General features: G+C 48.9%; 3 protein-coding genes across 3 annotated transcripts; 2 read left to right on the forward strand and 1 right to left on the reverse strand.

The window, feature by feature from the left end:
• Positions 1-5487: 5487 nt before the first annotated feature.
• Positions 5488-6152, forward strand: FOBCDRAFT_198184 (uncharacterized protein; the record flags this gene model as incomplete). Its single annotated transcript, XM_059608907.1, has 2 exons — positions 5488-5877; positions 5946-6152. 2 exons carry the CDS (start codon positions 5488-5490, stop codon positions 6150-6152), a joined length of 597 nt encoding a protein of 198 aa, XP_059464378.1.
• A 2613-nt stretch (positions 6153-8765) lies between these two features.
• Positions 8766-9685, forward strand: FOBCDRAFT_198185 (uncharacterized protein; the record flags this gene model as incomplete). Its single annotated transcript, XM_059608908.1, has 6 exons — positions 8766-8838; positions 8902-8941; position 8989; positions 9052-9178; positions 9233-9486; positions 9539-9685. 6 exons carry the CDS (start codon positions 8766-8768, stop codon positions 9683-9685), a joined length of 642 nt encoding a protein of 213 aa, XP_059464379.1.
• A 181-nt stretch (positions 9686-9866) lies between these two features.
• On the reverse strand, positions 9867-14790 carry FOBCDRAFT_270576 (uncharacterized protein; the record flags this gene model as incomplete). The annotated part of the gene is made up of 3 exons (XM_031175466.3): positions 9867-11662; positions 11717-13523; positions 14770-14790. 3 exons carry the CDS (start codon positions 14788-14790, stop codon positions 9867-9869), a joined length of 3624 nt encoding a protein of 1207 aa, XP_031046599.3.
• Positions 14791-14826: the final 36 nt, after the last annotated feature.

Raw genomic sequence — 14826 nt, forward strand, 5'->3', positions numbered from 1 at the left:
ATAACGGCTAAACGGTGCTTATGCCGTGGGTTTCCATTGTTTCAGTTCATCTTTATCTGAAAGTGCCATCAAATGAAGATATTGAAAATCACTTACCAGCTTAGTAGGCATCTTTTATGCCACCAGAGCGCGACTCGCCAATTGATCTGCAGTCACACAAGGGTGTTGCTGTCTCAGTTTGGTCCACCTATTTTCGTCGACCCAACCACTTCCAACAGCCCAATCAGAAAGTCAAGAATGCTCTGAGACGCAACAAATTGTAAAGTAGATTCAGGAACCTTTGATATAGAATTTCGCAGAAATAGGCCGTCCCTCAGCACTAAGAGAAGGAAACTGCTCGGTGTCGTCGGCTTTCACAAATCAAACATCTCTAGGGCCATGGCCTCCTTGACCGAGGCACAGAATAAGCACTGAATGTTACCCCATGGTATCATTGGCTCTGCAACCAGAAAGATGCCTGCTTCCTATGGAGAGACTAACTCTCCAGAGAAACTTCGACCCTAAAAAAGCGTCGAATCTCCAATTCAGGCTGCTGTTGTGAATCAATGGCAAGTGGTGGTTTAGCCAGTCAAAGTCGGCACGTCGTGAAATGTGGACTGCGCAAGATTTATGAACGCCGATCATTACGTTTTGAAACTGAGCGGTTTGTTCAGGGCCAACAGACCTCTTCCAATCCCACGCCGAACATATCAAAAACGTGGACTGTAGATTGTAGTTGATAAAAAGCATATCTTGGCTGGCCGGTGTGTGGGTGAGCTACCATCGGCGGGTCAGGTTGAATTAAACATGTCCATAGATCCGGTTCATCGGCATTAACCAAGCGGAGGCCTCTCAACTCCCCGCAAACAATACGTACATGGGCTAACAGCGCCTCTGATTTTCAAACGGCCAGTGAGCTGAGAGGTATCGTTGCGGCTTATCGATGTATCGAATCACGGATCGTCGATTCAGCGGTACGGAGCCAGACATGACAGATACCTTCAGTGGCATATAACACTACGATCTCGCATGAAAATCAATTTTTCGTTTCTCAGGTGAGATGTCCTAGACTGCTGATCAGTTCCATATCAAATATAGTTGCCATAAATGCAAGTGACGTAGACAGTTCCTGGTATGGCGTGAATTTGAAACCCGGATATCTGGGATCGCCAGGATCGATATGGCGCTGCCATCTCTTGTCTTATGAGCTTTCGTAGCAACAAATCTCATAGGCAGGTCGGTGCAGCGATGGGTTACCGCTGGTGGGTTTAACTGGTCGGTGGATGTTGGATGATGGATCATGCTCGGAGGTGTATCGATGGCAAAGACAAATGTACCTTGCTGTGATTTGTGAGCGCACGAAAGCAAAGACGTGAAGCAAGAGGCGGTCAAATGGACAAAGGAGGAAGGCCAATAGTAGTTTCGCATAGGCGTCGTTTGAATAAACCGCGGCGAAGTTGCTATCAGATCGTCGTCGACGAATATGATGGACATCGTGGTATCGGTCTTTTGTCCCAAATGTCTCAATTCGGGTATATCGCGGGCAGCACAGATATGAAGATCCAATAGGAATTGGTCCGTCGGAAGTGCGCTGGGCAAACATCCAGCACCTAGCATACATATTCTGCGAACAAGGCAATATCCTTGATGAAGACCTAGCGCCCCTTGCGCGCATTTCGATGAGTCGTGCAACGAGATACTTGTGTGAATGTCATGAGTCGAGGTGTATGCTCGTGCATAGAGGCTGCATCTGTGTGTGCTGTTTGCTGCAGTTTGCTCGAGGTTGGTTGCAGGAGAGAAAAAGTGATTGAATCCAATGTCTGCCTAAGATGCTGAATAAGGCAAAGACAAGGAATATGGAGGGCCAAGCATCTCAATACCTACCTAGTGACGGAGACATGGAAAGTGCGGAGATGGTTTTCCTGGGCAGGGACTACGTAAGGCAGGGAGCAATCAGCTCATTATTAAGTACCAATATCGATCGCTCTCTTCAAAGGCCATGTCCACGCGATGCAACGCTGGAAGACATAGAGAGTGAGATTTTCAAAACATTGACAGGCGGGGATTTGCAGTGACAACCCGTGTAAGTACGTACATCCGAAGATTGCGATGCTCGGATAACAATGATCAAAAGATCAGAAGATCCGAGCTGTCAAGTGTCCAAGCGAGCCAGGGTTCACAACACTATAACATGGATGATTGTGGAGGTATTTGTGAGAAAAGACAACCCGCAAATTCTAGAAGAACAAGACCAGATAGAAAATGTCAACGCTGCAGTCTGAGAAAGATATCATGCATAATATTCCTTGCAAATCACCTTAGTAACGTCTTAAATTGCAGGAGCTTGCAGCAGCACTATCACCATTAAAGGTAGAATATGTCACTCCGGCTCCCCGAGCGGTTCCTTGACTCATCATATCTGAAGACTACCGTAGGTATAATGCCCCAAAGCGGAGACAGATGAAGGGCTACGTAATGAAAAGAGCTGCCGAACATGATACTATGGCCCAGGATGGTTATAGTAAAGACCTGAGAACAAAATCGACAACGATCAACACATCACCAAACTTGGTGATGATGCATGCTGCTAATACCAAACGGACTAAATAGGTAATGAACCCTTGATCGAGTCCCCAGTAAATTTATGCTCCGGATGCAAATCAGCTCAGCTTAGTCCACACTAACGCAGCCCACAAGCACAGGGCTAACTGGAGACCCTTGTCGAATATCAAGCAGCAAGCTCCATTTTAATAACACCAAAGCACTCGACAACACCCAAATGCGTCTTTTATCGTACCGACAAATTCGTAGACCATGTCTAAATCGTATGCAGCTTGCGATTCGTGGGTTATTCAGTGGCTCGCTTGGACCTTTGGACTCGAGTAATTTCTTCAACAACCGGGTACACCAGCCGTCAAGACGAACCAACAGTTTGACAAGGCTGATGGACACGATAGTTGGCCATGCACGCTTCACATTTTAAAGACATGGCAGTACCATCCAGTTCCGCCCGCCTCATCTATGCCCAACCAATTTAGTCGTAACTTGCTTGGAGCAAACAAGCCGCTTTTGGGCATAGCATCAATTGCTACTGGTGGTGTTTCTTTCGCAGTGCATTCCTGTCCAGTCTTGTCTCGGGCAAATCCATCCGTAAAACATCTCCCTCGCGCTACTGCACGGGCGCGCTCAGAGCCAGAGAGAACTGGGGACGAGTCAAATCCGGGGCGGTTGAGGGCATATCCTCGCAAGGAATTGCGTGTCTTGCGCAACTAAGTCAGCGTCTATCATTGGACCAAACAAGTGCGTCTCACCGACGTCAAAGCCTGCAGCAAACTAGCTCCCTGGCCTGCAGGACACTAACATCGAAGTGGCGTAATTTGTTGGCTGGTCTTGCTTGTGTTAAGTTGGCTAGTCTTCCGGATCTCGCTGAGTATCTTGTTTGCCTGGGCTAGTCCAAGTATTGCAACACCGGAGCCGCAATGGCAGGCAACTGTACTGTATGACCGAACAAACATGAAATGTAATGTTCCAGTGAGGACATGACAGAGCTAAGGCCCTGAAGAATGGGTGTCAGGGATGTCCCCTGCTCTGCGTCCCTTGGTGAAGATCGTTGTCTCACCAACCATGGAAATTCCCCGTGGACAAACTTTGACGCTAATGGTGCTGTACATCCTGGTCATAGCTCGATGTTTGCCCCTGAGCCAGAACCCCGAAACGCATTTATGCAGTGTCATCATCTTCGCCTTTGAGGTCGGCGGCGTTCAAGACTACTGTAGATGCTTTGTTGATGCTTTACCAGCCTTTTTGGGGCTTGGCAAAGTGAACTACCGCTAGACCGAAGTGCAGGTCCGGTCGGCCGCTCGTTCACGGTAAGTGAAGCCTCACGATTCAGCCTCTGGTGGTAGCGTAGCCTTCTCTTCTCTCTTCGACTTGTTTTTGGTCCGAGTACATGCAGAGTTCGAGACAGAGGTTGCCGCTCGTACGCTTGAAGCTCAGGTGAGGCTATCGTTGCTTTTTGTAACCTCGGCATTAGATACAGCCGGTATCTGTCATGGTATCAAGATATGGGCAGACATCATAGCCACCAACCGCAAGTCTTTGATCTGGGAAATCGAAGACCCTTCTCAGCATCGAGCCAAACATGTTTCAGCCTTTTCCTAGTTTCCTTGTCCTGTGGGAACTAGGCACGTGGCTGGAAACTGTCAACTGGACCCTAGGATGAAGTGCCGTATCGTATGTCGGTACCAAGGCATCAGGTGCTTTGTTTTGACATGATTACTGATTAGAGCCGATCTATCCTCCATCCCACGGTGTTGGGTCTAGTTAGTGAGATCTGCCCTCAGCCACGGCTATAGAGTTCAGTCTCTTGAGGCTCCGAGCTTGGGTACAGTAAATGCCAACGGTCACAATTTCGTCACAGCTCTGTAACTACGACGTAGCTCGCCCGCGTAAACATACCAAGGCTAAGGTAGTGCCGTTTGCCGCAAGATTCTACGCCAGCGATACCCTGCATCTTCCTCTCGCTCGCTCGCTCGGTTGTCAGCTTGGCTTGGTTGTAAACCCGACAAATTGGGCTGACATTGTTTTAACAACTCCCAGGCGCCGTTGGAGCTAGGCACAAATGCAAAGTCCCCTTGTTTGTGCTTGACGCCGCCATTTTATGCCAACCTAAGTCCACCCTTATAGTACCCTGCGCCTTGCACTTAGATATGATATGCCCGCAGGGATCCTTAAATGAGGTGAGGTCAAGTCCAGGGATCAGACATCGAGTCCTGCTGCGTCGGTGACAATCTGCCTGCATGTTCACTTTACTTTACTTTACTTTACTTTACTTTACTTAACTTAACTTAACTTAACTTATGGAAAACTGCCGGCCTCAAACATTTTATTGTATTTTGTACTCTGTACCTACCCCATCAGCGATATTCACGAGTCACACTCACACCTGTCTGTCTGTGGCTGGCTGACTATTGCCTCATTTTCATTTGCCTCGCCTGTTGTTGCCTTGCTTCCAATACCGCATCATATCCCATCAGCCGACCCTCTTTGCCCTTTATACCTTACCTTGCCCTAAACATCCCCCGAGAGAATAAAGCATTGATCTGACGGCCTCTTCCCGATACAAGCCTGTACTTGCATCTGTCGGACATATTCTGCCAGTCGGCGTCTCTTCCGCCATATATGAGCATACAACGACAGGCGAGAGAAAGGAGCAGTGATACTCTGTTCGCCATTCAAGTATCGTGATCCCACTCAATCATTCATCATCATCTTCTTCTTCACCACCCCTGACGCGGAAGCTCCCCTGACAAGCAGGCTGTTGGGCTATCTTTGGCATTGAAACATCGGAAGAACGTCTCTGATAGGGATATTTGATGGCCATCTACGACACTGTATTACCCAGATATGTTATAAAACCTCTCTTGGGTTAGTTTTAAGGCGGCATACTAGTGCCATGTATAAGAATACATCAAGAAAATCACTCAATACTTTGGAACCAAAAACATTATGACAGCCTTTAGCATTGTTGTTCAACCTCCTGCTCGAGCCCAGGTGTCGACCACCCTTCATCCACCTCTCGTTGCAGAGCTAAACTTCAGAGGGGCTGTACCTGGCCACTATTTCTTCGCCATGGCTTTCTTACTTACGAGAGAAGGGAATATTGTCGAGGGAGGCTTGTCGGGGACCACTTCGGTGAACGGCGTTGATGTAACCACAGCTGGAGCTTCAAGAACAACAATACATTTCCCGTACACAGACCTTGCTATTCTAGTTGAAGGCGCTTACAAGATAAGAGTCGACGTTTACAAGGTTGCCTACGACAACACAGACGGCTATGATTTTCAAGAGCACGCCAAGAGCAGTCGTGTCACCGTCGTTAACGAAGCAGTGCCGGCTGTAAGTGCTGGTAAGTCGCTCCATATCCAAGAAAAGTAAACCTATCCAGCTAACCTTCTGGTGCTTAGGTTCCGTTGAGCGCAGCATCATCCGAGCTCTCCAGGCTGCCGGAGTCTATATCCATTAATCATAATACCAACCTCGGAAAACACCAAGACGCAAAATATTCAAAGCATAATGACAAACATAACAACGAAAACTGCAAGACTGCTGATAGGCATCTCGCAGAGGCTATCAGGCAGAATCAGAATTCTATCGGCGGTGTCGAGGATTAAGCATGAGTCTGCATGACAGGTAACAACAAGGTTTTGAGGAACTGCGACGCGACATCCACGGTGGTCAGTCGGGAAGATTTCACATGTATTATACATATCTGGGTCTTAAAGGGCCAGCGGAACTGGCTCATCAGTTGTTGTGTGTTTACGTCCTCCGCGGAAATTTCAAAAATCATAATAGCTCGGACCCTACCCGCTGGGATACACTATGTCTCGCTTAGAAGCTCGATGGAACCTCGGCGGCTGAAGAGCTCCGGGCTGCAGATGAGCGTACATAATCTAGCTTTTGAAGGTTTACGAGAGTGCCCTGATATTGTCACCTTTGCGGAACGGAATGACTGATGCTGTTCGGAAATTTTCAGTAAGGGGGGCCATTAGCTTGGCCATTCTCCACACCAAAGTTCAAACTACGCTACTGTAGGTGACGCATTCCAAAAAAGCAACGTTCATGACGCCACAGGCCATTGTGGAACGCTAGTGCTAGCTGATGGAAAAGTGGCTGAAATAGAAACACCAATCCCCAAAGCTCGGAATAGATCCTCGGGACCGACTTAGACCCCGATGCCAAGGACAGACGGAAAACGTTATCAGCATGATTTCTTGTGTTTTGGCCAGCGAGGAAGACGCTACGCATGAGCTGGTTGACCGTGCCGACATTCATGCTGCAATTACAGTGCGTAGTGGCTTTACATCGCCCTGCATATGCCAAGGGGCCCAACAAGCAACGTCACTGACCTTGACAGGGTTGGGCATAAATTAACTTGATCCGGAAGAAGCCTGCATCTACCTGTATTCCCGCCAACAGGGCCACCCCTTGAGGCCCAGGAGAAGAACATGCTGTCAGTATGAAGCGTCCAGCCCTGTGCCTCCCGGATGTGATGAGGCGAGACATCCGACGCAGTTCGGGCCTGACAAGTTTGCCAAGGTCGGTAGAAAGCTTGGACCTTGTTTACCGTCTATGAATATTTCGACTGCCAACCACTGATGCTTGACACCTCGAGGCCCAGAGAGGAAACTCCAAGAGAGTACAAATTCACTTATCTTGCTCATCATATGCTAGGGTTGGCATACATACATGAGGATTGCACTCTCCGGTCTTGGCTTGGCAGCCTTGTGGATGGAGATAGGCCCGAAGCCCCTGCCTATAAGCCAGTCATTGGCCTCGTTGCTTGCACCTTTGCCCTTGTGCGTCATGCAAGGATCTGGCCATTTGTGCAGTATCGTCATCCCCATAACGATACCCGGAATGTCTCGGCGACTCCCAGTGGATAGAGTGACTGTCAACTTACAAGGCATTGTACCAAGTTTACTCTTACATAACTCCTCGAGTCCGAGATACGAGATCGGATTAAATCTGGGGACCCCATTCCGATATTTGAGGTCTGATCAGAGGTGGAGCGGAGCATGTCAACGTCGATCGAACATGAGAGAAGAAAAAGCAAATATAAGTGACCAATACTCAGCAAGATTCACGGTGAGACAGAACCGATTTGATTCCAAGGGCCAGAGATTACAAGGTCACTAATACTTACTGAAGATCACCCAACCGGCGTGGCGGCACAACAGGGACGGTGGAACTTGGCACAGGTTGATAAGACAGTGGTTACCTCAAGGAAATGAGAGGCTGAGACAGCCGGTTTTGAGCTACCATCGTTGCTTTTGTATCCATACACGGCTATCGTGATGTGTTACACAAACCAACAGTGACTAGCGACTGAGAAGTCACCGATCATCGTGAATCGGGGCCTTTGACAAGATCTTGGATTCTAAGCTGATCAAGACACAAGGGCTCTCAGCTGAATAGATAAGCCCTTGACGCCTCACTTCACATACCGGTACTGTCGTGTGACATTGGGAATGGGGTCCTGGTTTTGGGGCTCTGCGGGATGAACAAACAGGGGGAAATACTTGACAGCGGCAGCCTGTTGCAATAGCCGAAAGCTTGCCTCGTCATAAACAAATTGTCTGGTCATTGGGCTGTTTACGAGGAGGGATAAGTGGATATCATCACCTTAATTCTTTTGGACCATGTGGGCTGTACCGGCCCGACAGTTTGTGGTATTGGGAAAATCGATACATATCTCATTCCCAGTGCTTGATCTAGCCTTTATGCCAGCCGAGACAGTAAAACATGATTCAGATGATCAGTTTGTTAGCCTTGATCTGAGTCATGAGACAACCTTGGTCAATACTTGTTTTGCATCAGTGGCTGTTGTCTAACGTTGAAAAGGCCATCACAATAACTGGGTATTTCGGGTAGTGGCTCCAGAAAGAGTATGGCAGTCGAATGGATAAAGGAGCTCTTGGTTACAGACCCTTTCACGATATCGTCGCGATGTCACGTGAATCAAACTCTGGATCCCACCTTGGCAGGAATGGGAGGTACTTTGGTGTTATCCTGTAGGGCTGATCACCTCTTGTTCTAGGGGGTTTCAGCGAGACACCCATAACCATTTCTGTTAGCACACAAGTACCCCCACCAAACGGAAATTTCTCCAAGATCCCCTCATCAGAATACACAGCTCACCACAAGATCACTAACGGTGACCTGTTCAGCCTGTCTATCCATTTCTTTTATCCCCGATCTCCTTCTCTTCCAGTGGAAACTCCAAGATGGTCTATTATTTCACCTCCAACGTGGTCGATCCTCCAGGATTCATCTATGTCGGCAAGGACAAGTTCGAGAGTATGCTTATGCCCAATGATAATCATAACGCGCTGTTCCCCACCGGCTGAGACTTGATGCTAGATGAGGACCTGATCAAGTTCGGCTGGGAAGAGGATATCTGGTAGGGTGCTCCATTGAATGAGTGGGCTTGTGCTAAGTAACATACAGGGTGAGATGACCAACCAAATCTCAGTGAGAATAGAGCAAACTGACAACGTTGGGTCTATGTAGTTCCACGCGGATAAACTCTCCAGTGCGCATATCTACCTACGCATGCAAGAAGGCCAGGCATGGGACGCCCTCCCTGAAGAACTCGTCATGGACCTCGCCCAACTGACAAAGGCCAATTCCATCGAGGGTACATTTCCTCCCTTTAATCCCCTCCCACGGCATGTCTGACATCCCACCCAAGGCAACAAGAAAGACAACGTCACAGTCATCTACACACCATGGTCCAACCTCAAGAAAGACGGCAGCATGGAGGTCGGCCAAGTCGGCTTCAAGGACCCCCGCAAAGTAAAGCGCGTCCTGGTTCCCCAGCGCGAGAACCCCATCGTCAACCGTCTTAACAAGACAAAGGTTGAGAAGAAGCCAGACTTTAAGCAGGAGAGAGATGATCGCCTCAAGGAGCTGCGACGTCGTGACCAGGCAGCTTTCCAAGCCAGGGTAAGCGAGAACCTCCGTTAATACTGAGCCGAGATTACTGATGCCCTTGTAGAAGAAGGAGGAGGCTCGACAGGCTCAGGAGTGGAAGGAGAAGAAGTGGCAGAAGGACCATGCCTACGATGATATCTTCACAGAGGAGAACATGGCTGGTTCGAGTAACCAGGACCGCGATGAGAACTGGGAGGACGACTTTATGTAAAAGGAGAGAGACGATATCAGAGCAGCATGATACAATGCATATTCTTGCAATTTTATGCAACTATGAAATCCATTTCTGGACTACTTATCTTCATTCTCATCATATTCCAACGCTAATAGGGTATTTTTAGACAAACTTTCCTTGCCGAACAAAGGAAAAAAACATACGACTACTGTCGTTGTCAACCGCTAACGCCTATCCCAAAACTACCACTCATACTCATCTCTTCAAATCGATTAGAGATACCACTCAGGTCACTTGATGTGTCCAGGCGGATGGGGCTTGAGGAGCTCCGATCGCTGACGCCGCTGCAGTTGGAGACGGGTGACTTTCTCATGCTGGGGGTGTCTCTGACTAGGTCAGGTGACGTGACTAGTTGAGGGGGCAGATCTTCCTCCTCTTCAACCAAGTCCGATAAGTCATCTTCGTCATGAAGCTCGAGATTAGATGCCTCTTGCTTCTTAGAGGCGGTGTGAGTCTCCGACCTGTTGAGGGTCACCACGGCCTGTCCTCCCGGAAGCTTTACTTCGTGAGCCTCCAGAGTTTCTGCGATGTCCCAGAGGAGGACGTCCATGGGGCAGATGTACGCAACACGCTTGCGCTGACTCCATGCAAGAACGTGTCCGCAAAGCTGACCCTCGTCACGGCTGACGATCCAAGCACCACTGTCACCAGGGATACCCAGAGGGACATTCTTGCTGTGAGGTCCCTGTTCTGATTCGTCCGCGCTGATGACTTGATAGGCATGGCTTGGTGAGACACGGCCGTAGATCTTCACACTCGTCAGAGCAGGGAGAATCTTGCCAGTCTGCAAACCACTTGTTCGAGCCATACACTGCACCTCCATGTTTGGCAAGGAGTCTGAAGGGGCAACAGTTGTTGGCCGCAACACAGGCGACCCAGCTGTTTGCTTTCCATCGACCTTGTGAGCAGGCGACTTGTCATCAATGCGAGGAATGGTGTTGTCGTCAGGCAGCCTATCGTGAGCGAATTCGAAGAGAGCCCAGTCAACCTCATGCACGAGTCCAAGGGCCTGCTTCCTGCGGATGCCACTTGAAGCATACACCTCGCCGACGCTGTAAGTGTCGAGGTGATCCTCGTCTTGAGTCTCTGGGTCAGGGTAGAAGCCTTCTTCTACGTCATCGAGAGCCGGCTGTGTGACGATGTATCCATCACCACATCCTGGTTCGATGCCAGGAATATCTCCAGGCTCGTTATACTCCTCGTCTTCGTCTTCATCCTCATCGTCCTCATAGTCACTGGTGATATCGGAATCCGAGTAGGCCTCGGATTCGGTATCAGAGAGCTCGTAGCCAAACTCATCATCGACAGTGCTGTCGTCACCAGATTGCGCGTACCAGTCCATGTCAGGTAGAGCACTGCACCTGAGGGTGTCACTGGGCCCAAAGTCACGATCTGGGTCGTCTAACATATGGTGGACTGTCATTCCGTAAGGCTTGTCGTCAACCATGACGAGGCCTCCGAGGCTAACAGGGGGCAGATGCCGATCTCCAATCCAGGCTCCAATACTGGCACCATTACCCGGGCGTTCTTGATACTCTGGGTTGATAGCTTCAAGATCGTCCGATTCTAGTCCAGTACCCTTAGCACTCCTTCGAGCCATGGATCTCAGAACGGAGTTTGGCTGTCGGCGAGATCTTAACACATGCCCCCGGCAGACTTTGAGTCCGAAGCCGTTACTTCCATCGAAGAGGTCACCAAGCCTCTTCTTAAGAATAGCCCGGACTTTTCCAACAGATGTACACACAACAAGTACTGTGGGTTGAGTCTTCTGAGGGCTCGGGCCTACTGACTCAAGAGAGATCTCGACCGACTCGGGGTGCTTGCGGTAAAAATGACGAAGAGCGTGGTTGATCTGGGGCATAAGATTCTTATTCCACTTCTCCACGACTTCTGGCGCTAGCGGTACATGGGGATATAAACGCATCTTTGTTTCTGACTGCTTTTCAAGGGCATCTAGGAGCAAGTTAGCATTGAGGTAAGCATGCAAATGAGAACAATGGGACATACCATCTTGATCAGCGACTGCCTCAAACTTGGAAGCACTTTTTTCTGTTCCCAAGTTAGGCGATGATGCCGCCATTGGCTTCTCGCTTGCAGCTTTTAGTGATGACTTGAAGTCCTTGGCATCCTTTACATCCTTGTTCATCTTCATAGAGGTCGAGTCACTGGTAGGGGCTGGCGTCTCAGAGGGGTTAAGCTCTTGGTCCAGCCTCTCCTCCAGACCACTAACACCGTCCAAGATACAGCAGGCTTCTAAAAAGCGACTGCAGCGAACTTGCACCGACGACAGCAATGATTCACCAGACGATCGTCCGGCAAGCTCATCATCAACTGCGGTCCAGCACACTTGAACGGCCTTCATATATAGGCTGCCGCACCTGACAGCAAGCTCTTCCAGGGCCGAGTCAGGAATAGAAGCAGATGCCTCGGGGACAATATCCTCAAATTTCTTCCACAAGCCAACTGAGAGCAACAGAGTGGATAAGGAATACAGGTCCAGAACCCTCTGGTCAGAATTATTGACAAGAGGCGATGATTGGGCATTGCGTGGGTCGAGGGGATGGCGGGAAAGAATTGGTGATGTCGAAGGGGTATCTTCGGGAAAGAGATCGAAAGAAGAAAGGAGAGGACGTCGAATATCCACCTCGCCATTAGTCGCACCCGGTTGCGAGGTGACTGCATCACAGAATGAGACAGTGGTTGGAGCAATGTTTCCGTGGGTAATGCCGCGAGCATGCAGGTCGAAAACAGTGTTCATCAGATTGTGAGCAAGTCTGAACTTGGCCTCAAGCTTAGGCTCTGATCCTGGAACAGAGAGAAGATCATTCAGAGTCGGGAGGTTATAAGAAGGATTCTTAGTGAGACGCTCAAATGAGACAGCGTTGAATGAGGGAGGGAATCGGTAGACAAGGCCAAGTCTCGAGTTCTCTAGGTCTTCGAAATAGCCAAGAAGTCGAGGTAGTCCAGTCCATGTACCAGGCGATCGCTGAGAATCTTGCTGCAGGCCGGCGGATAGTTTCTCAAAGCGAGCCATGGGAGGCATGATACCCGTCACGGCATAAATTGAGTCGAAGGTTGCATATTCCAAAAGCAGAGGTGCCCATGGTTGGCGAGTCGTTCCATGTGTTAGTTCAGAATAAGCAGTCTTGCTCATAAAGACCACCTCTCGGGGAGCAGAAGCCTCATTACCCTGCTTAGGCCGCAGATGAGTTAGCGTCTGGGGGTTAATTTGCTGAGGCGTTTGCATGCGGCTGGACTCGAATGGCCTGTACTCCTCGGTAGACGACATGGACTTGAACGGTGTCTTCGATGATCTTCTTGGGATTCCACCAGCCGCTGCTCGTGTCCGCGACAGATCGTAGAGTGTATCAATTGAAGCAGTAAGGTCATTAACCAAATCCTCAAAATGGTTCTTATCCCATTGAACCAGCGGCGGCTTCGTATCTTTTGACGTAGCAGGTGCTGAAATCATGCGCTTTGAGCTTAGCCAAAGAGGCTCAGCTTCTGCTAGGATGTCCTTGATGGTGGACATGATACTTCCAACAACCTCACTCAACCCAGCTTTTGATAGAGACTCATCGATCTCAACAGATTGAGTGGGATCAGACCATTCGAGACCCCAACTCACTAGACGATCTTTCTGAATGCGGAGTTTCCGGTGTAGAGCCTTGATGTCTGGATCTTCCTCATTTTGAATTGGCTCTTTGACAAAGTCGGTTGACTTCTTAGTATCGTTGTACAGTCTGCTGAGGCGTTTCTGAAAGGGCAGCTGAAAGCCGCCCAGCGGTAAAAACGACTCCATTTTGGTGAACTGCTGTGAATATGTTGAAGGTGAGTCCTAGAATGGGAAGTGAAGCCCTGTTTATGACAACAGTCGCCAAGTCTGAGGGTGATGCCTTGATCGTGATGCTTGATGGCGATCTGAAGCGGGGCCCTTGGTACTGGTCTTGGAGGTGGTGTAATTAGCGAGGCCCAGCCATTGGCGTTCTTGGCCAGTAAATAAGTAAGTTAAAAAGGGCCAAACAAAAGTCACATGTACTCAGTGAGAAGAGAAGAGAAAATAATGGTAAATCCTGAATTGTAGGTCAGATCAAATCATTTCATTTTGTTGACAAGAAGCTGTTTATTTCGTTGCCTACATAAAGCGGATCTTGCGGCGCGGCCTATTTGCGGTCATTTTCCAAGGGTCTCAGAATCAGAAATGCTGCTGCCTGAAGGATCAGCAAGTATCCTATTGGCCAGTCCTCTATCGGACTCTAATAATCCGCGCCGAGAGAATATCTAGTCATGTGATCTCCATTGAAACAACGTGGCTGCCTATCAACCCTTGCTACTCACTCACATACTAATCTGCCAGTGTCACCAGCTTTATCTATCCGATCCAGTCTTTGACGTTTCCCTCTCACCACGTGGCTGACGCCATGACATGAGGTTTAGAACCCCCCAGAATGATAAGTTGATGGTCAGGCTCGTTTGACATGCCCAGCCATGCTGCGTAGTATCTTGTTGGTTGGACATGCATTCATGTCTTATACATACAGCGACTTGCATGACATCGGATAATTAATTCTTATCAGTTGGTTTCATAGACTTCGTTTCGATTGACGCTTCCAAAGGAGATAGCGGCCACTCCACCAAAGACCCAAGAGAGTCTCATATTTAGACCCATAATACTGTCCCATTACAAGTGACCTTCATGACTTGCTCAAGTGAGGAGAAGGCTTCTCAATATCTACGTACTACGCAGACGTAGGCTTCAGTCTTCGGGACAGCCATCATTACGCACTCAAATGCGAATCTTACCAAGGTTTCATGAAAGCTAGCTCACTCCACGAACTGCCGACTTACACTAGACACATGCTTTGGTGAAGGTGCCAACACTGACATACACAACGACAATCTCGGGGCTATACCCCCAAGATGATCCCACAGATACAATCACTTTTCTATATGTCATTCTAGACCACAATTATTCTTTGGTTGAAGCAGTCACTCCACCTCCAACACACGTCAGTGACCCTCCAGAGTGTCTCACATACAGTCGACCATCTCCCACTTACCGATGCCCAAGTATCCGCCATTGATTTCCTCCAAGATACATACGTAGTCATCTCATA

Source organism: Fusarium oxysporum, chromosome III, assembly GCF_013085055.1.
Source record: "Fusarium oxysporum Fo47 chromosome III, complete sequence".
NCBI classification, from domain to species: Eukaryota; Fungi; Ascomycota; class Sordariomycetes; order Hypocreales; family Nectriaceae; genus Fusarium; species Fusarium oxysporum.